This window comes from Triticum aestivum, chromosome 5B (assembly GCF_018294505.1).
Source record: "Triticum aestivum cultivar Chinese Spring chromosome 5B, IWGSC CS RefSeq v2.1, whole genome shotgun sequence".
Taxonomy (NCBI): Eukaryota; Viridiplantae; Streptophyta; class Magnoliopsida; order Poales; family Poaceae; genus Triticum; species Triticum aestivum.
Window position 1 is genome coordinate 531,690,757 of NC_057807.1, and position 23,766 is coordinate 531,714,522.

At 44.4% G+C, this 23,766-nt stretch overlaps 6 protein-coding genes and 3 pseudogenes across 6 annotated transcripts; 5 read left to right on the plus strand and 4 right to left on the minus strand.

Annotated features, from left to right (window-relative positions):
- LOC123112983 (auxin-responsive protein SAUR36-like) lies at nucleotides 1–563 on the plus strand (annotated as a pseudogene).
- Nucleotides 564–3,828: 3,265 nt separating this feature from the next.
- LOC123112978 (auxin-responsive protein SAUR36-like) lies at nucleotides 3,829–4,425 on the plus strand. Its single transcript, XM_044534081.1, has one exon. The coding sequence runs from the start codon at nucleotides 3,927–3,929 to the stop codon at nucleotides 4,347–4,349; it is 423 nt and encodes a 140-aa protein (XP_044390016.1). The 5' UTR covers nucleotides 3,829–3,926; the 3' UTR covers nucleotides 4,350–4,425.
- A 2,749-nt stretch (nucleotides 4,426–7,174) lies between these two features.
- Nucleotides 7,175–7,670, plus strand: LOC123112981 (auxin-responsive protein SAUR36-like). Its single transcript, XM_044534083.1, has one exon. It carries the CDS (start codon nucleotides 7,224–7,226, stop codon nucleotides 7,641–7,643), a length of 420 nt encoding a protein of 139 aa, XP_044390018.1. The 5' UTR covers nucleotides 7,175–7,223; the 3' UTR covers nucleotides 7,644–7,670.
- A 1,000-nt stretch (nucleotides 7,671–8,670) lies between these two features.
- LOC123112972 (auxin-responsive protein SAUR36) lies at nucleotides 8,671–9,858 on the minus strand. The gene has a single exon (XM_044534077.1). The coding sequence runs from the start codon at nucleotides 9,193–9,195 to the stop codon at nucleotides 8,722–8,724; it is 474 nt and encodes a 157-aa protein (XP_044390012.1). The 5' UTR covers nucleotides 9,196–9,858; the 3' UTR covers nucleotides 8,671–8,721.
- Nucleotides 9,859–11,743: 1,885 nt separating this feature from the next.
- On the plus strand, nucleotides 11,744–12,235 carry LOC123112982 (auxin-responsive protein SAUR36). The gene has a single exon (XM_044534084.1). It carries the CDS (start codon nucleotides 11,790–11,792, stop codon nucleotides 12,207–12,209), a length of 420 nt encoding a protein of 139 aa, XP_044390019.1. The 5' UTR covers nucleotides 11,744–11,789; the 3' UTR covers nucleotides 12,210–12,235.
- Nucleotides 12,236–13,898: 1,663 nt separating this feature from the next.
- On the plus strand, nucleotides 13,899–14,676 carry LOC123112977 (auxin-responsive protein SAUR36). The gene has a single exon (XM_044534080.1). The coding sequence runs from the start codon at nucleotides 14,078–14,080 to the stop codon at nucleotides 14,504–14,506; it is 429 nt and encodes a 142-aa protein (XP_044390015.1). The 5' UTR covers nucleotides 13,899–14,077; the 3' UTR covers nucleotides 14,507–14,676.
- Nucleotides 14,677–15,482: 806 nt separating this feature from the next.
- LOC123112979 (auxin-responsive protein SAUR36-like) lies at nucleotides 15,483–16,793 on the minus strand (annotated as a pseudogene).
- Nucleotides 16,794–17,737: 944 nt separating this feature from the next.
- LOC123112974 (auxin-responsive protein SAUR36) lies at nucleotides 17,738–18,348 on the minus strand. Its single transcript, XM_044534079.1, has one exon. It carries the CDS (start codon nucleotides 18,278–18,280, stop codon nucleotides 17,846–17,848), a length of 435 nt encoding a protein of 144 aa, XP_044390014.1. The 5' UTR covers nucleotides 18,281–18,348; the 3' UTR covers nucleotides 17,738–17,845.
- Nucleotides 18,349–19,366: 1,018 nt separating this feature from the next.
- On the minus strand, nucleotides 19,367–20,269 carry LOC123112971 (auxin-responsive protein SAUR36-like; annotated as a pseudogene).
- Nucleotides 20,270–23,766: the final 3,497 nt, after the last annotated feature.

Sequence of the window (23,766 nt, forward strand, 5' to 3'; positions counted from 1 at the left end):
CCAAGCATTTCTGAGCAAAACAGCTGAGAACCAAGAACACCCAGCCATGACCATGATCCACCCCAAGAGGCTTGCTCAGTTTGTGAGGAAGTGCCAAAGGGTCAAGGCAACATCCAGAGATGACGAAGCATGCTGCACATCATCGCCGGTCGCAGATAAAGGCCACTGCATCATGTACACGACTGATGGGAGGCGATTCGAGGTCCCCTTGGCGTACCTCGGCAAGACAATCTTCGGCGAGCTACTAAGGATGTCCAAGGAAGAGTTTGGGTTCACATGCCACGGCCGGATCATGCTTCCCTTCAATGCAGTGGTGATGGAGTATGTCATGTGCTTGCTCAGGAGAAATGCTTCAGGGAAGTAGAGAGGGCATTCCTGAGCTCTGTAGTGATGCCTTGCCAATATCCAAGTTGTACGGTGCCACATGTAATGTTGCACCAGCAGCTTGCAGTTTGTAGCTCCTGAATATAGAGTTTTCCCCTCACTGTTCTCCATTTTGCATCTGAAAACAGAAAACACAAAGTTCCTTTGTAGCTCGTCCTACATGGAACCTCTTATCTTCAGCCCTTCAACACTGCTTTGAGATCCGTACTCTCCAACTAACTTGCAACAAGCAGATTTCTCTTTTTTGTTTCTCTCAAATGAAAGAAAATATGGACTTTAAACTTTGCAGGTCAAACAAACTTTACAACTTAAATGTGTGAAAAAACTTTCAGATTTTTTGGACCAACATAAATATAGAAAATGAGGATTTTTTTTTTGATTAAAAAAATAATTTTTAGATTTTAAATGCATGAAAAAATTTGAAAGTTTTTTCTCACGTAGTAATTAGAATGTTTTGTTGTCCTGCAAAGTTTGAAGTTTATACGTTGTTTCGTCCGAGAGAAACAAAAATGACAAATGTGCCTGCACGGATCTTGATGCCAAAATGGATGGCTAAGATATGGGGTACCGTGTAGCTCAGGCTACACAAAACCACACTCGAAAACACAAAAAACGTCTGAAAATAGTTCAACACCGGAGAATAGAAATTAAATATTATCATATACTCCGTATAAACTTGTTGCTTTATACGAAGTACTATACTACTATTAACTACAAATATATAGCACTAGGCCATAGGGTGCAGCAAAGTGATTTACTTTAACCTCAGGATTCAGAGTGAAAATGTCTAGCTCCTATTCTATGATAATAAATCACAAAACTATATTAGGTAATGAAGTAATTATTTCAAGAAAACAACATCCGCCCAAACTCTTTCATTGTTTAGTGATCTATCATATACGCTTGTCTCATTAATAGATATTGCAGAAGCAACTTTCTGTAAGTTTACTAGTCAGACAAGAGATACATCAGCAAAAGTTTCATGAATGATTTCAATGATGAACCCTCAGAGTAAAACTCTAGAAGGGCTCATGTATCATAAAACGTGTTAAAGTTGCATACAAGAATGACGATGCTTTCAGAGGTAGTGGCAAAACTGGCAAGTTGCCATAGACCGCAGAGGCAGTATTCTCGTCTCAAATTACCTTTCAATGTAGTAATAGTGTTTATCTAGATTTAGGGCAATGTCTATGGAACAGAAGATCAAAAGCAGTTTCAAAAAGATTTATGAGTTCCTAGTTTCTTCAGAAACTAGGGACATTGTGCCCAACCCAAATCAGTCTGAGATAGAACATAAGGAAGCGTCTTTTCACTTCCTTAGTCACAACAAGCAGGTCATGAACTTGAGAAAATCTGATGCCTTGATACAGACTACCACAGGCTAGGTATAAAAATCTCACCGGAGTGTGGAGGAGCCGACAAGATGCCGCCTAGCCCACGCCTGCAGACACTAGCTGCGCATCTGAGTAGCAGGCTCCCAGAATGACACTGAGGGCTCAACAGTGCTGGCAAGAAGGCTCAACACTGAGGGCTCAACAGTGCTGGCAAGAAGGAACGAAGATCCGGAAGCAGCCACTACTGGTGGCGGGCAGCAGCAGTAGCAGAGGCGACCATTTCCCAGACAGGTTTCAGTGAAGGCCATGCCCTGCAAGAACCTATAGACCACTCAACCCACCCCGATCTGCACCGCTCAGTCATAAATCTACAATTCTCCAAGGATAGGAGTTGCAGTCATATCATCCACGCCTCAGAAGTTTGTCACTGCTTTCTTCAGTACTCTGTACGAATACGGAAAATGATGTGTTTGGAATTTGAATCTGACATCAAGCTGTACAAACTTCTACCAATTCGACCAAAAAAATTCAGATTTTCAGTATCTAAGCTACGTACAAAGAGCAAATTGATGGGTGAGTCCCATCGATGCATCTTGGCCATGGCAATGCCCAGCAATGGAGCTCAAGAACGCTCTCTCGACCTCCTCAGAGGCGTCTCTTCTGACCAGGCACAAGACATACTCTATAACCGTGGCATCACAGGGCAGCGTGATCCTGCCTCCCTCGCTGCTCGCGAAGCCAAACTCCTCCCCAGCCATCCTCAGGAGTTCGACGAAGACCGTCGTGCCGAGGTACGCAAGGGGGACCTCGAACCACGCCCCGTCGGCTGAGTACACCACGCAATGGCCCTTGTCAGCGACTGTGCTGCAGCACTCGCCGGCTTGCTGGCCACTGGCCCCAGCAGCGACCTTCCTCTGCCACTTCTTGGCCAGCTGGGCAAGCTTCTTTGGATGGATCATGCTTGAGTCTGATGTGCTCCTGGCTAGCTAAATTTCTATTTGGTTCTGAAAGTTTGAAGGTGTAGTGTGGATTGTGATTTTGCTTGCAGATGAGATGAAGAAGTTTGTGTTGAGGAGGCCATGGATTTATAGTAGAAGGAATAGAGGGCTCAGGACAGTGCACATGTGTGGGTTGTGTGTAGGTATCAGCAAGAGCAGTGGGCGGGAGACAATGCCATGAGTGCTCCGCATGCAATGTTGTTGCAGCTAGCTGCAGACAATGGGATTAATGATTTTGACGAGATCTCTACAGGACCAGATTTTGGATGAGTGATCAGCCATTGTGCCCACTCACACTCAGGCAACTTGCAAGTTGCTGTATTTTGCGGTGGGCATTGCAGATACACAATTAGTGAAATGAACTAATGACAGCTCCGTAGAAACGGATTCAATGACGTTACCTGAAGCCCCGGTGCCAGAGTATCTAGCTGAAAGTGGCGACCTGATGGTTACCAACTGGTTGTGGGCCCATTGGAAAATGCAGGGGGGATACCAGGAAATGGCTATCACATGCGGTGCTAGAAATCATGCAGACCATGAGATATGGAGCTATCAGGCAACTTGCAAGATTTGCAGCAATCAAAGCACTGCTAAACCAACCAACAAACACCTAGCATGCAGCTGCAGCTGTAAGTGAAGCATACAAGCCCGAAAGCAGTGAAGCGTACTCTGCATCCACTCAGCAAAGACTCCTGACCATCATATGCAGTGTCCCCTGTGATGCTTGCTCTTCACCTCACCTGATTGCAATCACCGTGTTGCTGCCAACGTACAAAGATAAGGTCATTGAACCATTTAGAAATGATTGCTTTTGAACGAGACTAACTAGCTTACCTCCTAATCTCATGATACAGGACAGCGAACCGAATGGAACACATCCATCAAAGCTGGATCCCAGATGGTTGCATAATGCCTCTGTCCAATTTAGCATCAAGCACTGCATCATGCATCTGATTGCACAGCCACTAGCCCACTAGTCCACTGCCTTTGCCTCTACAGAGGATATGCCATGGCCCAGCAAAATCTGATCTGAATCTGGCTGCCCCCCCTTTATAGCCACCATTGCACACACCCTGTCCCCTGTCACCTGCTAGTACGTCTCATATCTCTATGCCTATATAATAAGGAGCCAAGACACCATCACTTCATCAACAAACTCACAAACCAAGCATTTCTGAGCAACATACCTCAGAACCAAGAACACCCAACCATGACCATGATCCACCCCAGGAAGCTTGCTCAGTTGATGAGGAAGTGGCAAAGGGTCAAGAATCCCTCCACCGATGACGAAGCATGCAGCACGACGCCGACGCCGGTTGCAGATAAAGGCCACTGTGCCATGTACACGGCCGATGGGAGGCGGTTCGAGGTCCCATTGGTGTACCTCAGCACGACAGTCTTCGGCGAGCTGCTAAGGATGTCTCAAGAGGAGTTTGGGTTCACATGCGACGGCAGGATCACGCTGCCCTTCAATGCAGCAGTGATGGAGTATGTCATGTGCTTGCTTAGAAGAAATGCTTCAGAGGAAGTAGAGAGGGCATTCCTGAGCTCTGTAGTGATGCCTTGCCAATATCCAAGCCATATTGTGACACATGTAGCGCTACAGCAGCAGCTTGCAGTTTGTAGCTCCTGAATATAGCCAGAGTTTTTCCTTAATTGTTCCCCATTTTGCGTCTGAAAATAGTTCAACACTGGAAATGGAAATTAGATATTGGCATACCAGCTTGTTGCATCATATGAAGTACTATTAACTACAACTATATAGCATTATGCCATATGGTGCGCAGGAAAGCGGTTTACTTTACTTTAGAATTCAGAGTACAAATGCCGAGCTCATAGAAGCTAACGCCTAACAAGAACCACTACCATAAAAAGAATCAAAGATGTGATTCTATTATATGATTTAAAAATCAAAAAATATATTCATTAATGAAGTAATTATTTCAAGAAAATTAACAGCCACCATAACTCTTTCGTTGTTTCAGGATCTATCATATACGCTTCTCTAATTAATACATATTGCTGAAGCAATTTGCTGTAAGTTTACTGGTCAGACAAGATATATCAGCAGAAGTTTCATGAACGATTGGAACGATGAACCCTCAGGGTAAAACCGTAAAACTCAGGCTGATGTATCACAAAACGTGTTAAAGTTGCATACAAGAATGACGGATACTTTCAGAGGTAGTGGCAAATTGGCAAGTTACCATAGATCGCAGAGGTAGCATTCTCATGTCAAAGACCTTTCAATGTAGTGATATCTATGGAACAGGGATCAGCAGTTTGATTGTCCCCCGATTTGCCTTGCTCTTCGCTGGCACCGGCGCACTCTTCTAATTCCACCGCCTTCCGGCCATCTCCACCCTCTTGCTCCCGCATTTCATGTCGGAAACTTTCAGTCTGCAGTTTGTCTCTACTTTCTTCAGTACTCTATGAATTATGGCAAGATAATGTTTGGACTTCAACTTTAGAGTGGCAACTTCAGAAATAAGGATATATCTTGTATTCTTTCCTTCGATAATAGAATCTTATATTACACTGTACAGCGTTCTTGTGATTCGACCAAAAATACTTCAGAGTTTCAGCAGCTAAGCTACGTACAAAGAGAAAATTGATGGGTGAGTCCCATCGATGCATCTTGGTTGTGACAATGCCCAGCAATGGAGCTCAAGAACGCTCTCTCAACCTCCTGGGAGGCATCTCTTCTGACCAGGCACAAGACATACTCCATAACCGTGGCATCACAGGGCAGCATGATCCTGCCTCCCTCGCTGCTCGCGAAGCCAAACTCCTCCCCAGCCATCCTCAGGAGTTCACCAAAAACCGTCGTGCCGAGGTATGCCAGCGGGACCTCAAACCGCGCTCCGTCGGCGGTGTACACCACGCAATGGCCCTTGTCAGCGATGGATGCCGTGCTGCAGCACTCATCGGCTTGCTGGCCACCGGCTCCGGCTGCGACCTTCCTCTGCCACTTCTTGGCAAGCTGAGCAAGCTTCTTTGGATGGATCATGGTTGAACCTGGTGTGTTCCTGGCTACCTAAATTTCACTTTGGTTCTGAAAGTCTGAAGGTGTGGAGTAGACTTTGATGTTGCTTGCCGATGAGATGAAGTTTGTGTTAAGCAGGCCATGGATTTATAGTAGAAGGAAGAAAGGGATCAGGGCAGTACATATGTGTGGGTTGTGTGTAGCTATCAGCAAGAGCGGTGGGCAGGAGACAATGCCATGAGTGCTCTGCATGCAATGTTGTTGCCGCTAGCTACAGACAATGTGATGAATGATTTTGGGTAAATAATCAGCCATTCTGCCAACTCAGGCAACTTGCAAGCTGCTACATTTTGCGGTGGGAATTGCAGATTCACAACTGACATAGGGTCCTCGTGCCAGACCGGTCAGTATGGTAGCATAGGCAATCACCAAGCCAAGCTCCGGCACACACCAAACACTTGGCTCAGCACAATTGTGTCTGCTCATGGTCTTGTCTCCTGCACATGGCAGCCCAGAGATATAAAACAATGGCAAAGTGTCTCCAAACACCCTCGCTCCATCCACAGGACAAAGCATTCCAAGCTCGAGCTGACAAAACAATCTCTTCAGTTTCCAGAAACACAAGAAGCTACCATGGTGAGTGCCAGGAGACTTGCTCAGCTGGCCAAGAAGTGGCAGAGGATGGCGGTCCTCGGAAGGAAGAGGCTCACTTGGTCGTCGGCGGTGCTGGAGAAAGAAACCGAAGGACCATGTGGCACGTCGTATTCGGTGGTGGCTGGCAAGGGCAGACTTTCCCACTGAACGTGGCGACCTGATGGTTACCAACTGGTCATAGGCCCATTGGAAAATGCAGCGAAGATACCAGGAAATGGCTGTCACATGCTGTGCTAGAAATCTTGGAGAGCATGAGATATCGAGCTGTCAGGCAACTTGCTAGATTTGCAGCAATCAAAGCACTGCTAAACCAACCAACAAACACCTAGCATGCAGCTGCAGCTGTAAGTGCAAAGTACACCCAAACGCAGTGAAGCATACTCTGCAAAGACTCCTGACCATCATATGCAGTGTCCCCTGTAACACTGGCTCTTCACCTCACCTGATTGCAATCACCTCATCATATTCAGAAATGATTGCTTTTGAATGAGACTAACTAACTTACCTCCGAACCTCGTGATACAGGACACCATAGCGAATGGAACACATCCATAAAAGCTGGACCCCAGATGGTTGCATTAATGCCCCTGCCCACTTTAGCATCAAGGACTGTAGCATCTGATTGCTCAGCCCACTAGTCCACTACCTTTGCCTCTACATAGCAAGCCGTGGCCCAGCAAAATCTGATCTGAATCTGGCTGCCTCCCTTTACAGCCACCAGCCCACGCACCATGTCCCCTCTCAGCTGCTAGTAAGTCCCGTATCTCTGTGCCTATATATTCAGGGGCCAAGACACCACCACTTCATCAAGAGACTCATACACCAAGCATTTCTAGCCAAATACCTGAGAACCAAGAACACCCAGCCATGACCATGATCCACCCCAAAAGGCTTGCTCAGTTGGTGAGGAAGTGGCAAAGGGTCAAGGCAGCATCCAGAGCCGATGAAGCATGCTGCACGACATCGCCGGTAGCAGATAAAGGGCACTGTGCCATGTACACGGCCGATGGGAGGCGGTTTGAGGTCCCGTTGGAGTATCTCGGCACGACGGTCTTCGGCGAGCTGCTAAGGATGTCCCAGGAAGAGTTTGGGTTCACATGTGATGGCAGGATCACACTGCCCTTCGATGCGGTGGTGATGGACTATGTCATGTGCTTGCTTAGAAGAAATGCATCGGAAGAAGTAGAGAGGGCGTTCCTGAGCTCTGTAGTGATGCCTTGCCAATATCCAAGCTGTACAGTGCCAAATGTAGCGCTGCACCAGCAGCTTGCAGTTTGTAGCTCCTGAATATATGCAGATTTTTTGTCCCTCATTGTTCTCAATTTTGCATCTCTTATGCAATGCAATTTAAAATAGTTCAGCACTGGAGAATAGGAAATTATATACTAGTATACCAGCTTGTTGCATTATACAAAGTACCATTAACACACACACACAAAGTACCATTAACTACAGCTATATGGCATTAGGCCATAGGCAGAAGAGCGATTAACTATAACTTCAGGATTCAGCGTACAAAATGTCTAGCTCATAGAAGCTAACACCTAACAAGCACCCCTACCACTAAAAGAATCAAAGATGTGAGTCTATTCTATGATTGAAAAAATCACCAAACTATTTATTAATGAAGTAAGTACTTCAAGAAAATTAACAGCCACCCTAACTCTTCCGTTGTTTCAGGATCTATCATATACCCTTCTCTCATTAATACATATTGCAGAAGCAATTTTCTGTCAGCTTACTAGTCAGGCAAGATATATCAGAACATGTTTCATGAATGATTTCAATGATGGAACCCTCAAGGTAAAATTCTAAGGGCTGATGTATCACAAAATGTGATAAGTTGCATACAAAAAGGACGTATGCTTTCTTTTAGAAGTAGTGGCAATTGGCAAGTTATGTAGATCGCAGAGGTAGCATTCTCATGTCAAAGACCTCTCAATGTAGTATAGGGTTTATGTAGATTTTGGGTAATGTCTACGGAACAGAAGATCCCCACGCTCCTGCTCATGAATTTCATGTCCACAAATTCTAAGCCCACGGTTTGTCTCTACTTTCTTCCAATACAGCAAATAAGGTGATTGGATTTTAGAGTGGCAAAGTATTAGATTTCTCTGAGACAAAGATACATTTTGTATCATTTCGTATGATAATACAATCTTACATCATACTGCACAAACTTCTTGAAATTCGACCAAAAATATGTCAGATTTTCAGTAGCTAAGCTATGGTTTGTTTCTATTTCCTCAGTACTCTGTACAAACAACAGCAAATAATGTGCTTGGATTTAGAGTGGCAAAGTATTGGATTTCTCTGAGAGAAAAAGATATATTCACCATGTTTCATTTCCTATGATACTACAATCTTATATCAGACTGTACAATTTCTTGAGATCTGACCAAAAAAATTCCAGATTTTCACTAGCTAAGCTACGTGTAAAGAGCAAATTGATGGTGGGTCCCATCAATGCATCTTGGCCATGGCAATGGCCAACAATGGAGCTCAAGAACGCTCTCTCGACCTCCTCAGAGGCATCTCTCCTAACCAGGCACAAGACATAGTCCATAACTGCGGCATTGCAGGGCAGCGTGATCCTGCCTCCCTCGCTGCTCGCAAAGCCAAACTCCTCCCCAGCGATCCTCAGGAGTTCAGCGAAGACTGTCGTGCCGAGGTACGCCAGCGGGACCTCGAACCGCGCCCCGTCGGCGGTGTACACCACGCAATAGCCCTTGTCAGCGACTGTGCTGCAGCACTCGTCAGCTTGCTGACCACCGGCCCTGGCTGCGACCTTCCTCTGCCACTTTTTGGCCAGCTGAGCAAGCTTCTTTGGATGGATCATGTTTGAGTCTGATGTGCTCCTGGCTAACTAAATTTCACTTTGGTTCTGAAAGTCTGAAGGTGTGGTGATCTTGCTTGCAGATGAGATGAAGTTTGTGTTGAGCAGGCCATGGTTTTATAGTCGAAAGAAGAGGGGCTCAGGGCAGTGCATATGCGTGTGGGTCATGTGTAGCTATCAGCAAGAGCGGTGGGTAGGAGGCAATGCCATGAGTGCTCCGTTTGAAATGTTGGTGGAAGTAGCTGCAGACAATGTGATGAATGATTTTTATGATATCTCTATGGGACCAGATTTTGGGTCATCAGTGAGTGATCAGCCATTGTGCTAACTCAGGCAACTTGCAAGTAGCTGTATTTTGCAGTGGGCATTGCAGATTCACAATTAACATGGGTCTTCGTGCTAGACAGGTTAGTATGGTAGCATAGGCAATGTCCAACCCAAGCTCCAGCACATGCCAAACACTTGCCCCAGCACAACTCATGGCCTTTGTCTCTTCCCCGTTGCAGCCCTGAGATATAAATCCATGGCTAAGTGTCTCCAAACACCATTGCTCCATCCACAGGACAAAGCATTCCAAGGTCAAGCTGACAGAAGAATCTCTTCAGTTTCCAGAAAGACAAGTAGCAACCATGGTGAGTGCCAGGAGACTTGCTCAGCTAGCCAAGAAGTGGCAGAGGATGGTGGCCCTCGTGAGGAAGAGGCTCACCTGGTCGGCGGCGGCGCTGGAGAAAGAAACTGAACGATCGTGCACAAGCCTCGGCAATGGCTGGCAAGGGCCGATGTGTCGTGTACACGGCTGACATCATGCGTTTCTAGGCACGGCAGTCTTTGCCGAGCTCCTCAGGTTGTCCCAAGAGGAGTTTGGCTTCACAGGCTGTGACGGCAAGATCACACTTCCCTTTGATGCGGCAGTGGTGGAGTATGACATGTGCTTGATCAGAAGCACCTCCACGGAGATGGAGGCAGGGTTCCTCGGCTCCATAACGATGCCATTGCAATGCCAGTACGATGCAAGCGGTGTGGCGCCACCTATGGGAGTGGTCCAGCATGTTGCTCTCTGCAGCTCTTGATTACCACCTGCTTTCTACTCAGTTACATGTAGGAAAAAAAGGGGGGAAGGGAAACCGTTGATGTAAAGCATTTTGATCTTGACAAACAAACAGCCAAGGAAGATAACCAGTACTGGCCACTGTTCTTTCGATATATATACTTTGTTGCAGAGATAAATGATTGAGCGCAGTTTTGTAGGGCATAAGCACGACAAATTTGTTCTGTGCGATTATATGGCCTCAGACCCAAAATGTGACAAAGAAGTACGTAATCATCACAGAAGGAGAAAGGAAACTGACCTTCTGGAGAAAAGGCTGGTGTGTCTTGGTCACCCAAAGATAAACCTGTTGATATTTGTATTGGGATCGGAAAACCGGCGAATGTACAGAAATCAGTTCTATGACACAACATCTCATCAAGACTTGTGTTTAGCAAACAAAATTTGATACTGCTAGCAATGACCCTGTCAATCTGTCATGGACATGTAAGTAAACTATCAGTTAACAAATGAGCTCTGCATTGCATTTTCCATTATTGCAGTCCTGGTCCCCACCAAAAAATACTGAAATACTGAAATGAACTAATGACAGCTCCGTAGAAATGGACTCGATGCCATTACCTGAAGCCATGGGCAGACTTTCTCACTGAAGTTGGCGACCTGATGGTTACTAACTGTTGTAGGCCTTGGAAAATGCAGCGAAGATACCAGGAGATGGCCGTCACATGCGGTGCTAGAAATCATGCAGACCATGAGATATGGAGCTGTCAGGCAACTTGCTAGATTTGCAGCAATCAAAGCACTGCTGAAGCAACCAACAAACACCCAGCATGCAGCTGCAGCTGTAACTGCAAAGTACACCCAAAAGCAGTGATGGATACTCTGCATCTACTCAGCAAAGACTCCTGACCATCATATGCAGTGTCCCCTGTGACACTGGCTCTTCACCTCACCTGATTGAATTTTTTTTTCGAGAAAACGCAAAGAGCTTTGCGTTTCATTGCATTGAAGAGAAGGGATTTTACAATCCTCCTAGGAGGCTGGAGCTACAAAAGACTGTGTACTCGGTCAGTGGACGTCCCAGGACGTGGGCAGGACTACCCTGAGTCACCTGATTGAAATCGCCGGGTTGCTGCAAACGTACAAAGATAGGGTCATCAAGCCATTCAGAAATGATTTCTTTTGAATGAGACTAACTAGCTTACCTCCGAATCTCGTGATGCAGGACACCATACCGAGTGGAACACATCCATAAAAGCTGGACCCCAGATGGTTGCATATAATGCCCCTACCCAATTTAGCATCAGACTGTAGCATGCACTGATTGCCTAGCCATAGCCCACTAGTCCATGGCCCAGCAAAATCTGATCTGAATCTGGCTACCTTCCTTTACAGCCAGCAGCCCACGCACCCTGTCCCCTCTCACCTGCTAGTAAGTCCCGTATCTCTGTGCCTATATATTCAGGGGCCAAGACATCATCACTTCATCAACAAACTCATAGACCAAACATTTCTCAGCCAAAAACCTGAGAACCAAGAACACCCAGCAATGACCATGATCCATCCCAAGAGGCTTGCTCAGTTGGTGAGGAAGTGGCAAAGGGTCAAGTCGGTGGCCAGGGATGACGAAGCATGCTGCACGACATTGCCGGTCGCAGATAAAGGTCACTGTGCCATGTACACGGCCGACGGGAGGCGGTTCGAGGTCCCGTTGGCATACCTCGGCACGACAGTCTTCGGCGAGCTGCTAAGGATGTCCCAGGAAGAGTTTGGGTTCACATGCGACAGCAGGATCACACTGCCCTTCGATGCAGTCGTGATGGAGTATGTCATGTGCTTGCTCAGAAGAAATGCTTCAGAGGAAGTAGAGAGGGCATTCCTGAACTCTGTAGTGATGCCTTGCCAATATCCAAGCTGTACAGTACCACATGTAGCGCTGCACCAGCAGCTTGCAGTTTGTAGCTCATGAATATATGCAGAGTTTTTGCCTCATTATTCTCCATTTTGCATGTCTTGTCCAATACAATGGAAAATAGTTGAACACTAGAGAATGGAAATTACATATTAGCATACGAAGCATGTTGCATCTTACGGAGTCCCCTTAACTACAACTACATAGAATTGAACCATACTCCAACCTCAGGCTTCAGACCACCAATGTCTAGCCCATAGAAGCTAACACCTGAGAAGCAACACTACCATTAAGAGAAGCAAATATGCGATTCGATTATATGCTAAATAAACCAAAGAATTATATTTATTGAACTAATAATTTCAAGAATATTAACAGCAACTCGAACTCTTTCACTGTTCTATAATTATGCAGTTCCCTCAGATAATACATACTACAGAGCAATTTTCTGCAATTACTGAGGGTGCTCTTGTTTAAAATACATTAAAAGGTGTTCACCAGTCAGACAGGGCATATCAGCTGTTATATCATTTTTTTTTTGCATAAAATCCAGAAGTGGAAGAGCAAATTTTCATTTAGCAGTACAAAGTACAAACTACAGAGCAATTTTTTGAGTAAATAATTGGTCTGTTACATATAAATTGAACGACCTTGAAAGGATAAAATAAGACTTTACAGAAGGCAGTAGGCCTGAAAATGCTCAAAGGGAAGTGTGAAACATAAGACTAGTCCATACCTGTCAAACATGACTTCCAGCTAAATTTACGGGAGCCATGTTTTGCAAGCTTGCAGCTGGTTGTAGACCCACAGGAAAGTGCGGAGAAGGCGCTGAGAAATTGATGCTCCACTTGAATCTAATCCACGTCTCTTTCACCCACTGATATACTCCCTCCGTTCCTAAATATAAGTCTTTGTAGAGATTTCACTATGAACCACATACGGATGTATATAGATGCATTTTAGAGTGAGATTCACTCATTTTGCTCCGTATGTAGTCCATGATGAAATCTCTACAAAGACTTATACTCCCTCCATTCCTAAATAGTTGTCTTTCTAGAGATTTCAAATAGACTACCACATACGGATGTACATAGACATATTTTAGAGTGTAGATTCACTCATTTTGCTCCATATGTAGTCACTTTTTGAAATCTCTAGAAAGACAAGTATTTAGGAACGGAGGGACTATTTAGGAACGGAGGGAGTATATAATAACATAATAACTCATCGCGTAGAAGTCAGGTAGGCCATTAATTATGAGTTATGAAACTGTTCAGCAACTTGCTCGTGTTGCATCAGTTAATGTAGTCCCCATCAAACCTAATCAAGATGTTAATGATTTGCATTAAAGTGCAAACCATGCTAGCTAGCTAGCTAGCCCCATGACACTGGCCCTCCAAATGATTGCTGCAATTTCAGCGTTGATGAATTGCAGAGTGCAAGACTAGGATCCCCTGATCATTGTGAAATCATTACTCTTGCAGCTAAGCATAAGTAGCTCATCCTTGACGGTGTCACTCCCATAACACAAGATTCCAAATAAGATGTAGCCCATCCATCGGAAGGCTGGACCCAAGATGCCTGCACAAGGCTTGTCTGCCAATATCTCATTGCACAATGCTGGAACCCAGTTTGCATGGGGTCCTCGTGTCACTTATCCACCAGACATGCCCACTATGGCAGTACCCATCATGCACCAAACATTTGGCCCATAGAAATGCATAATCCTTGATCTGCTTGCAGCATTGCACAAATGAACCTCATGGCCTTGTCCCCTTACCCAATCATCAATGGCACTTGACAGGGCTCATATCTCGAGCTATAAATTCTTGGTCCAGTAGCCTCAAAACAGCATCGCTTCATCCACAAACAAAGCATTCGCAACTCAGCTAGAGCTTCCAACTCCCAGCAAAAAAGAACCAACCATGATCAACGCCAGGAGAATTGCTCAACTAGCAAAGAAGTGGCAGAGGGTAGCAGCTCTCGGGAGGAAGCGCTTTACCATGACGGCAACAACAGAAGTCGAAGAGTGCTCAACAGCAGTGGCACGAGAGGGCCACTGTGTCATGTACACCACTGATGGGAGACGGTTCGAGGTGCCATTGGCATACCTCAGCACGGTGGTCTTCAGTGAGCTCCTGCGGATGTCTGAAGAGGTGTTTGGTTTCGCAGGCAGTGAAGGAGGGATCAAGCTGCCCTGTGACGCCATGGTGATGGAGTACGCCATGTCCATGCTCAGAAGAAGTGCCTCTGCTGAGGTGGAGGCAGCGTTCCTTAGCTCCATGGTGATGCCATGCTACTATACAGCTCCACCTGTGGAAGTTAGCCAGCATGTTATTGTCTGCAGTTGCTAATTGTCATCATGTTTACTTTTGTATGTAAAGTAATTCGATGTAGGAAGCAGGAAAGAGGATGTTCTATGCAAAGAATTTTAGTTTTGCGATCGAAAAACGGTTACAAACACCGTTCCTCCAGCGTTTATATTTCTGTGGAGATAAATGACTGGTCGCTTTTAGGACTTGAACAGAGCAACTCAACATATTCTTCTGCACAGTTACGTGGCGTCAGACCCAGAAATTTACAAAGAAACGTTCAGGTGGTCAGAGAAATGTTCACGAATGAGCTTAAAAAACTGCCAAGCAATAATATCCCCCAATTTGATAAATCCGTCCTAATGGGATTACTAATATAATGCCCTGATCCAGTACAAGATTGTGCTTTTCATTAGGATCCTATGAGGAGAGTAGCTGGGACTAAGAAATCATGCAGACCGTATGAACTGTCCAGCAAGTTGCTAGACTCTGCAGCAACCAAAGCGCTGCTTAAAAAACAACACCTAGCTAGCATTGCAGATGTAGACCACATTTCTCAGTTGAGACTCGAGGCCGTCGTACCTAATTTTCCAGCATAGCCGGAGAGCTGCCAAGTTCATTACTCAGAGCAGGAACTTACAACAAGATCAGACGAAAGACAAGCAAATGGAACAAAAGAAAGGAGGTTCATATCGTGGTTGGTTCCAATTCAAGTTCTGCTTTTTTTACACTACCATGCCATCGAGGTTTAAGCCCTCTGTTTTTTCTTCTTTCAACAGTGCTTGAGAATTTGGCAAACATAGGTATAGCTTCAAATTCCCGTTGACTATTCTTTCAAGTTTTGCAAACGTCTTCCAAAACTCATCAATGAAACATATTTACTGACTAGCAGGCTGACTTCTTTTTTACACGAAAGCTTGCTGAATCTTATCAAGAACATTTAGTGAGTAGCAACGCAAAAGATGCAGATGTGTAATCACAGGAAACTGACATTTTCAGAAAATTCCCACTGATCTGCTAAGATGAGAAAATAGGATCTTTGTTGCATTTCCTATTGTCCTGACAACTGACATATCTAACTGAACAAAAAACATGTACCACTAGCTACAAACAGAAAATTGCTGATAAAATCCAGCTGATGGCGGCAAACTCGCATTGTAGCAAGGCCTCACTATGGAGCTCAGGAACGCCCTCTCGACCTCTTCAGAGGCCTCTCTCCTAATCAAACACATCACATACTCCATCACAGAGGCAACCCAGGGCAATGTGATCTTGCCATCACAGGTGAAGCCAAACTCCTCTTAAGACATCCGTAGGAGCTCTCTGAAGACCACTGTGTCAAGGTAAGCCAACGGGACCTCGAACCGTGATCCATCGGCGGTGTACACAACACAATGGCCCTTGTCTGCAACAGAAGCAGTGCTGCAGCATCCGTCGGTGTCTGCAGTCTCCTGGCCACCGGCTGACACCAGCCTCTGCAACTTCTTAGCCAGTTGAGCCAGCTTCTTTGGATGAATCATGGTTCTGTAGTGTTCTTGCTAAAATGCTCTTTCTCTCAGGAAGGTGTGATGCTTAGATTGCTATCTTGCTTGTGGATGAAGTAGCTGTGTTAAGCGAGCTATGTATTTATAGTTGAAGGAAGAGAGAACGGTAGAAGGGTTAGATGTAACTATGAGCTCAAGTGTGGACAGGACCACAGGAGACAAGGCTATAAACATGGCATGTGCAATGCTGAAGAAACAGTGTGATTTGATAAGATTTGATGAGACCAGCTGTATGGCATGTGATGCAGCAACCAATACTGGTTGGATGAAAGTGTACTGTGGTACTGGCGCACGCAATGGTTAGAAAAGCCAAGATATTTTTCATGGACCAGCCCTCCATATCACCATGTCTCAAATGTGTTGCAGCGTGAGAAGACTGATAGAGCCCATGGTTTATGTGCACCACCTATACTTCTGGCCCTGAACATGCCGGTATTCAACACAAGCTACTTGTAGCAATATATAATGTGTATTTGCAGTGGGGTCGCACGATTGCTTCATTCAAGCCATGCTCTCTGGTTTTCATTTTCCTGTGGATATTGCGTCTTGTTTCAACTTAAAACAAGACTGCTGGATCCTCACCATCATACAGGGGCACCTAAATAGACCCAAATTCTTAGAACAAACCCCTCTGATATATAGAGAATAAAAAAATCCACGACACTTCAGAGTCTTTCTATTAATATTATCTTTGAATATACAGAGAACAGATTAGTAGACTCAAATAGTAAGTAGTCTAATTCAAAATAAAATAAAATATTGCATCCACTTAATTTCAATCAAGTCATAACCTGGGTGCCATCATGATGTATTATGTTAAAATGTTGGATATCATTCAGCTGTGCGTGCAGGATCGGATCCTCTGAAACAGTACACAAGAAGGACAATCCATATCAAAACGCAATCACAACTACATCCTACTTTGACATTGTATTCAGAATAGCCTATAGAAAAACAGGGTCTGAAAACAACTGATACATGTAGAAACACGAAAGCATTCAGAGGTAATGGCAGCTTACAAGCATTGCGAGAGTAACTTCTGGCCCTCGGCGGATCTACGAAATGCCGAATCCCCATGTCAAATAACCTGCAGGCAATAGTTATACAAGATTTAGCCATCTGGTCATAATTCTTAGTTTGCATTCAGTTTGTGCAAGGATCTGTCACATGATCACTGACAATGTATACTCTCTTGTGATTGTGCATCATAATACAAATTATTTGAGTGCTTGAGTACATCCTGATAAAATACATAGGGTGGACCCTCAGATGGAGATATATAATCTGACAGTTGGTTATGCCCACAACGAGTTGTTGCTGTACCACCAGATTCAATAATCTCACACCACCTCTTTAGTTGATGGTTTGTTTGATTAGCAGCATCTCATATGTGAACTCCAGTTCGCTTGTTGTTCTTACAGTTTCCTGTAAGATTTTATCAGGATTTATTAGCTTTTTTTTATTTTGACCACCCAGAATAAGGTTGGTGATCTGCAAGAGGTTCTAACAGTTATTGCAGAAGATAACTTTACATGACCATGATTCCATACCATTTTGCTAAACTAGTACCAAGTTCTGTTCAATTTTTGTGTGCTTGCACAAATCAGCATGCCAGACTCATCAACTTAAGTCTTAACTTCCTTGTCTAACACAATAGAGCCTTAGCTTAATTTGTCGCAGAAAGAAGAGTTATGGAACTAAGCAGTCAGGAGTCAAGACAAGAGTCAAATGGTCAACTTGCAATATGATTCCTTCATTTCCTATCTCCTACATAGAACTATTTACATCATCCAAAAGGATGGACAGAAAAAAGCAGGTAAAACGAACAACTGAATCCTCAGAAGCCAGAAACAGCTACTTGCTGGCTAACTCCCATAGATGGCTCCAAACCACTTGCATACTGGCAAGGTCTCACCACAGAGCTCAAGAAAGCTCTCTCTACCTCTTCTGATGCGTTCCTTCTGAGCAAGCACATGACATAGTCCATCACAGCTGCATCACAAGGCAGGGTTATCCTTCCATCGCTTGTGAAGCCAAACTCATCCTGAGACATCCTCAGGAGCTCCCCGATGATCGGCGTGCTGAGGTACGCCAATGGCACCTCAAACCGCCTCCCGTCAGCAGTGTACATGGCGCAGTGGCCCTTCACTGCCACTGATGTGCAGCACTCATCGACTTCTTTTGCTGAAGTCCACATGAGCCTCTTCCTCCCAATGGCTGCCACTCTTTGCCACTTCTTTATCATCTGAGAAAGTCTCTTGGCACTGATCATGGTTGTATCTCCTTCTTTCTTGGCAGAAAGCTCAGAGTTTTGTGTCAAGTGTTAAGCTAGCAGCACTGCTTTGCTTGTGGATGGAACCGGCGGTTCAGAGCTGTTGTATTTATAGGTGGGCTGAAGATAGGCATGCAGCTTAAGTGCAGCTATCAAAGCGAGCTGGCAAGGGACAAGGCCATGAGCTTCGAACATCCAATGTTTAGACGCTACCCCTTTGCCCTTTGGCACCTGTTGGAGCCAGTAGTGGTAGTGTTTGGGTGATTGGATATCACAATGTGCCGCCATACTGGCCTGCTCAATGGACCAGGGGCATGCTTCATGAGGACTACATGTAAGTTGGGTCCAACATGTGAACAGTGAGAGGCAGTTCTGTGGGAAATGAGATATCAATTATTTAAAGATCTGGATATCGCCTGAGATTGAGATACATAGTCTGACGGTTTTCCACGCCCATTGTTTCTGAACAACCAGTTGTAATGTGTTTAGTGGTCCAAAGTCCAAACAAGTGAACAACTTGCCTGGCAATTTCATAAAATCTTTTGCTGGTTGTCTGTTTGATTAGTAGCATCTCATGTGAACTCCATTTCGTCGCTGCTTCTTACACTCCCCAATATAGACCTACTGGACTACAACTAACTTGCTGTCATTTTATTTTTGGACTGAAAACTTATTGTCATTATTGAGTGGTAAGCAGTTCTACTGGACAATATTTCTCAGTCGAGACTTGAAGTGGTCGTATCTCTTTCTGAAAAATAGCAGGAAAGCTGCTAAATTCATTGATCAAAGCAGAAACTTACACAACAACAAAAGAAAGACAAAACAAACAAAACAGAAGACGAGAGGTCCGTACTTCTTTCTGGATACTTGCTTAACAATGCCTAATCATCTAACTTTGAACTTCTGCAAACGTCTTTCAAAGTTCAGCAATCACTCTACTGGCTGCCTGAGTCCTATCTAGAACATTTAGCGAGTACCAACACCAAAGATGTGGATGTAAATAATCATGAGGAATTCAAGATTTTCAGCGAAATTATCACACTGATCTGCTAAGATGAGAAAATCTATATCTTCTTTGCATTCCTACAATTCTTATAATTTACATTCAACTGAACAAAACATTTATCACTAGCTACAAACAGCAAATTGCTGATTAAGTTTCACTGAAGCCACACAACTTGCACTGTGGCAAGGCATTGCTATGGAGCTCAGGAACGCCTTCTCAACCTCTTCAGAGGCCTCTCTCCTAATCAAACACATCACATACGCCATCACAGAGGCATCAAAAGGTAATGTGATCTTGCTATCGCTAGAGAAGCCAAATTCCTCTTGAGACATCCTCAGGAGCTCACCAAAGACCATTGTGCCAAGGTACACACCAAAGGGACCTCGAACCGTGATCCATCAACAGTGTACATGACACAGTGGCCCCTGTCTGCAACAGAAGCAGTGCTGCAGCATCCGTCGGTGTCTGCAGTCTGCTGCCCACCAGCTGCCACCAGCCTCTTGCACTTCTTGGCAAGTTGAGCAAGCTTCTTTGAATGCATCATGGCTGTTATGTGTTCTTGGCTAAAATGCACTTCGGCTCTGATGGTGTGATACACTTTTGCACAGATTGATGTGTCCGTTTGGAGATGTAGAAGTTGTGTTGGGCAGGTCATGGATTTATAGTTGAAGGAATGGGTCATATGTAGCTACCAGAAAAGATGGTGGGGCAGGAACCGCAGGAGTATAAATGATTTGATCAAATATTTGGGGGGGATCAGATTTTTGGTTATCGGTGAGGGATGGAGCAAATACTTCTAGTTGGGTGATTGCTGCTCTACTGTAGTACTGATTCCTTCAACTGCTAGAGGCATTAAGCTAAAAATATATATATAGGACCAGCCATCCATACCACCCTGTCTCAAGTGTGTTCTGGCATGAGAAGGCCGATGCCTGATGGGGACCATGGCTTGTGGGCATGCCTTATCCTTGGGGCCCTGATCAAGTTGGTATTCAACTCAGGCAACTTGCTGCAATATCAAGAGGTATATTCTAGTTTGCATTTGCAGCACACCATGTGATCACTTCATTCGACACGCATTTCCTGGTCTGTGTTTTGCTATGGGTAGTACCTGGTTCCAACTTACAACTCTGGCATCTGATTCTGACCAATCCGATTCGACCCCTAAATGGGCTAAAATTCTAGGGGCGGGTGGTTGAAATGTAACCAGGGCAATATAATGATGTATGATGTCGAAATGTTGTCCCATTGTGCGTATATAATTCAGCTTAGGTTTGCAGGACCACACCTTCTAAAGCAGTACTCGAGAAGACATCCCCTATTAAAATGCAATCGCAAGTACATTCTTCTTTGGGACATACTGGGCCAGATTATCATTCTAATGGCGAGGCACATTCAGAAATCAATGAATAGGTGCATAAACATGAAAGTATTCTGAGGTAATGGCAACTTACAAGTATTTCAGAAATGACTTCCAGCCCTCAGCAGATCTCCGGAATGCTGTGTCCTCGTGCCAAACAATCTGCAGTCAATAGTTATACCAGGTTTAGCCATTTGAGCACAGCTCTGTACCAAGATATGTCAAATGATAGCTTACTAAGCATTCTGCTTTGCTACCAGTGCATCACTATATGACTGTGAATCTTAATTTCTGGTGAGCAGAAGAGCAAAGGCAGAAGTCAGAAGCAATCATCCACAGTGATTTGAGAAACTAGGCATTGTATTCCCAAGCAAACATCAAATAGCTGTACGACCTACTCCTTCTCGTAAGCGAGTAACTGAAAAGAAATTGTTTGTGTTGCTATCCACTGCTGATGAGCCGGCATGACAGATTTGATGTAGTTTGATGTAGGAAACAGGAGAGAGGATGTTCTATGCAAAGCATTTTAGTCTTGCAATAGAATAAGCAATTAACAAAAATGGTTAGAGCATCGCCCCTCCAATGTATATGTTTCATCGCAGAGATAAATGATTGGTGGCATTTAGGACTTAAAAAAAGGGCAGCCCGGTGCATGTAGCTCCCGCTTGCGCAGGGTCGGGGAAGGGTCCGACCACTTTGGGTCTATAGTACGCAGCCTTTCCCTACATTTCTGTAAGAGGCTGTTTCCAGGATTGGTGGCATTTAGGACTTGAACAGCACAAATCAGCAAATCCTTTTGCACAGTTACGTGGCCTCAGACCCAAAAAATCACAAAGAAAGTTCAGTTGGGCGGGAGAAATGTTCATGAGTGAACTTAAAAAACTGCCAAGCAATAATATCCCCCAATCTGATAAATCCGTCCAAATGGGATTACTAATCTAATGCCCCGATCCAGTACAAAATTGTGCTTTTCATTAGGATCCTATGAGGAGAGTAGCTGGGACTAAGAAATCATGCAGACCATATGAACTGTCCAGCAAGTTGCTAGCCTCGCAACAACCAAAGCGCTGCTTAACAAAACAATACCTAGCTAGCATTGCAGATGTAGACCATATTTCTCGGTTGAGACTCAAGGCAATCGTATCTCTTTTTCCTATATAGCAGGAGAGCTGCCAAGTTCAATACTCAGAACAGGAATTTACAACACGATCAGAAGAAAAACAAGCAAATGGAACAAAAGAAAGGAGGTTCATGTCGTGCTTGGTTCCAGTTCAAGTTCATTCTTTTGACACTATTATGTAATCAAGGTTTAAGCCATCTGTTTTTTCTTCTTTCATCAGCGCTTGACAATTTGGCAAATGTAAGTGCAGCTTCAAATTTTTCGTTGACTATTTTTTCAAGTTTTTCAAACGTCTTACGAAATTCAGCAACGAAACCAATTGACTGACTAGCAGGCTGACTTCTTTTTCACAAGAAAGCTTGCTGAATCTTATCAAGAACATTTAGCGAGTAGCAACACAAAAGATGCGGATGGAATAATCACAGGAAACTGAGATTTTCAGAAAATTCACAGCGGTCTGCTAAGATGAGAAAATAGATACCTTTGTTGTATTTCCTATTGTCCTGACAATTGACATCTAATTGAACAAAAACATGTACCACTAGCTACAAACAGAAAGTTGCTGATAAAATCCAGCTGATGGTGCCAAACAACTCGCACCATAGTAAGACTTCACTATGGAGCTCAAGAACGCCTTCTCGACCTCTTTAGAGGCCTCTCTCCTAATCAAACACATCACATACTCCATCACAGAGGCATCACAGGGCAATGTGATCTTGCCATCACAGGTAAAGCCAAACTCCTCTTGAGACATCCTTAGGAGCTCTTTGAAGACCATTGTGCCAAGGTACGCCAACGGGACCTCGAACCGTGATCCATCGGTAGTGTACACAACACAATGGCCCCTGTCTGCAACAGAAGCGGTGCTGCAGCATCCATCAGTGTCTGCAGTCTCCTGGCCACCGGCTGCCACCAGCCTCTGCAACTTCTTAGCCAGTTGAGACAGCTTCTTTGGATGAATCATGGTTCTGTAGTGTTCTTGCTAAAATGCTCTTTCTCTCAGGAAGCTGTGATGCTTAGATTGCTATCTTGCTCGTGGATGAAGTGGCTGTGTTGAGCAAGCTATGGATTTATAGTTGAAGGAAGAGAGAGCAGTAGAAGGGTTAGGTGTAGCTATGACACAAGTGTGGACAGGACCACAGGAGACAAGGCTATAAGCATGGCATGTGCATTGCTGAAGAGACAGTCTGATTTGATAAGATTTTGATGAGGCCAGCTGCATGGCATGTGATGCAGCAACCAATAATGGTTAAATGAAAGTGTACTGTAGTACTGGCGCGCGCAATGGTTAGAAAAGCTAAGATATTTTTCATGGATCAGCCCTCCATATCACCATGTCTCAAATGTGTTGCAGAGTGAGAAGACTGGTAGAACCCATGGTTTATGTGTACCACCTATGCTTCTGGCCCTGAACATGTCGGTATTCAATATATAATTAGCATTCGCAGTGGGATCACGTGATTGCTTTGTTCAAGCCATGTTTCCTGGTTTTCATTTTCCTGTGGATATTGTGTCTTGTTTCAACTTTAAAACAAAACTGCTGGATCCTCACCATCATACGGGCGCACCTAAATAGACCAAAATTCTACTGCATCTACTCCCTCCGTTCGGAATTACTTGTCGCGAAAATGAATGTATCTAGACGTATTTTAGTTCTAGATACATCCATTTCCAAGACAAGTAATTCCGAACGGAGGGAGTATTTGATATTCTTAGAACAAACCCCTCTGATATAGAGAATAAAAGAAATTACATATAATTTTTCTACGGTACTTTAGAGTTTTTCTATTATATTATCTTTGCATATACATAGAATAGATTAGTAGACTGAAATAATAAGTAGTCTAATTTACCTTTTCCTTCATTGCATCCACTTAATTTCAATCAAGTCATAACCTGGGTGCCATCATGATGTATGATGTTAAAATGTTGGATACCACTCAGCTGTGTGTGCGGGATTGGATCCTCTGAAACAGTACACAAGCAGGACAATCCATATC

Excerpts from the sequence above, each read along its gene's own strand:
- LOC123112978 (XM_044534081.1), top strand. The coding sequence starts at position 3,927 with ATGACCATGATCCACCCCAGGAAGCTTGCTCAGTTGATGAGGAAGTGG.
- LOC123112981 (XM_044534083.1), top strand. The coding sequence starts at position 7,224 with ATGACCATGATCCACCCCAAAAGGCTTGCTCAGTTGGTGAGGAAGTGG.
- LOC123112972 (XM_044534077.1), bottom strand. The coding sequence starts at position 9,195 with ATGATCCATCCAAAGAAGCTTGCTCAGCTGGCCAAAAAGTGGCAGAGG.
- LOC123112982 (XM_044534084.1), top strand. The coding sequence starts at position 11,790 with ATGACCATGATCCATCCCAAGAGGCTTGCTCAGTTGGTGAGGAAGTGG.
- LOC123112977 (XM_044534080.1), top strand. The coding sequence starts at position 14,078 with ATGATCAACGCCAGGAGAATTGCTCAACTAGCAAAGAAGTGGCAGAGG.
- LOC123112974 (XM_044534079.1), bottom strand. The coding sequence starts at position 18,280 with ATGATCAGTGCCAAGAGACTTTCTCAGATGATAAAGAAGTGGCAAAGA.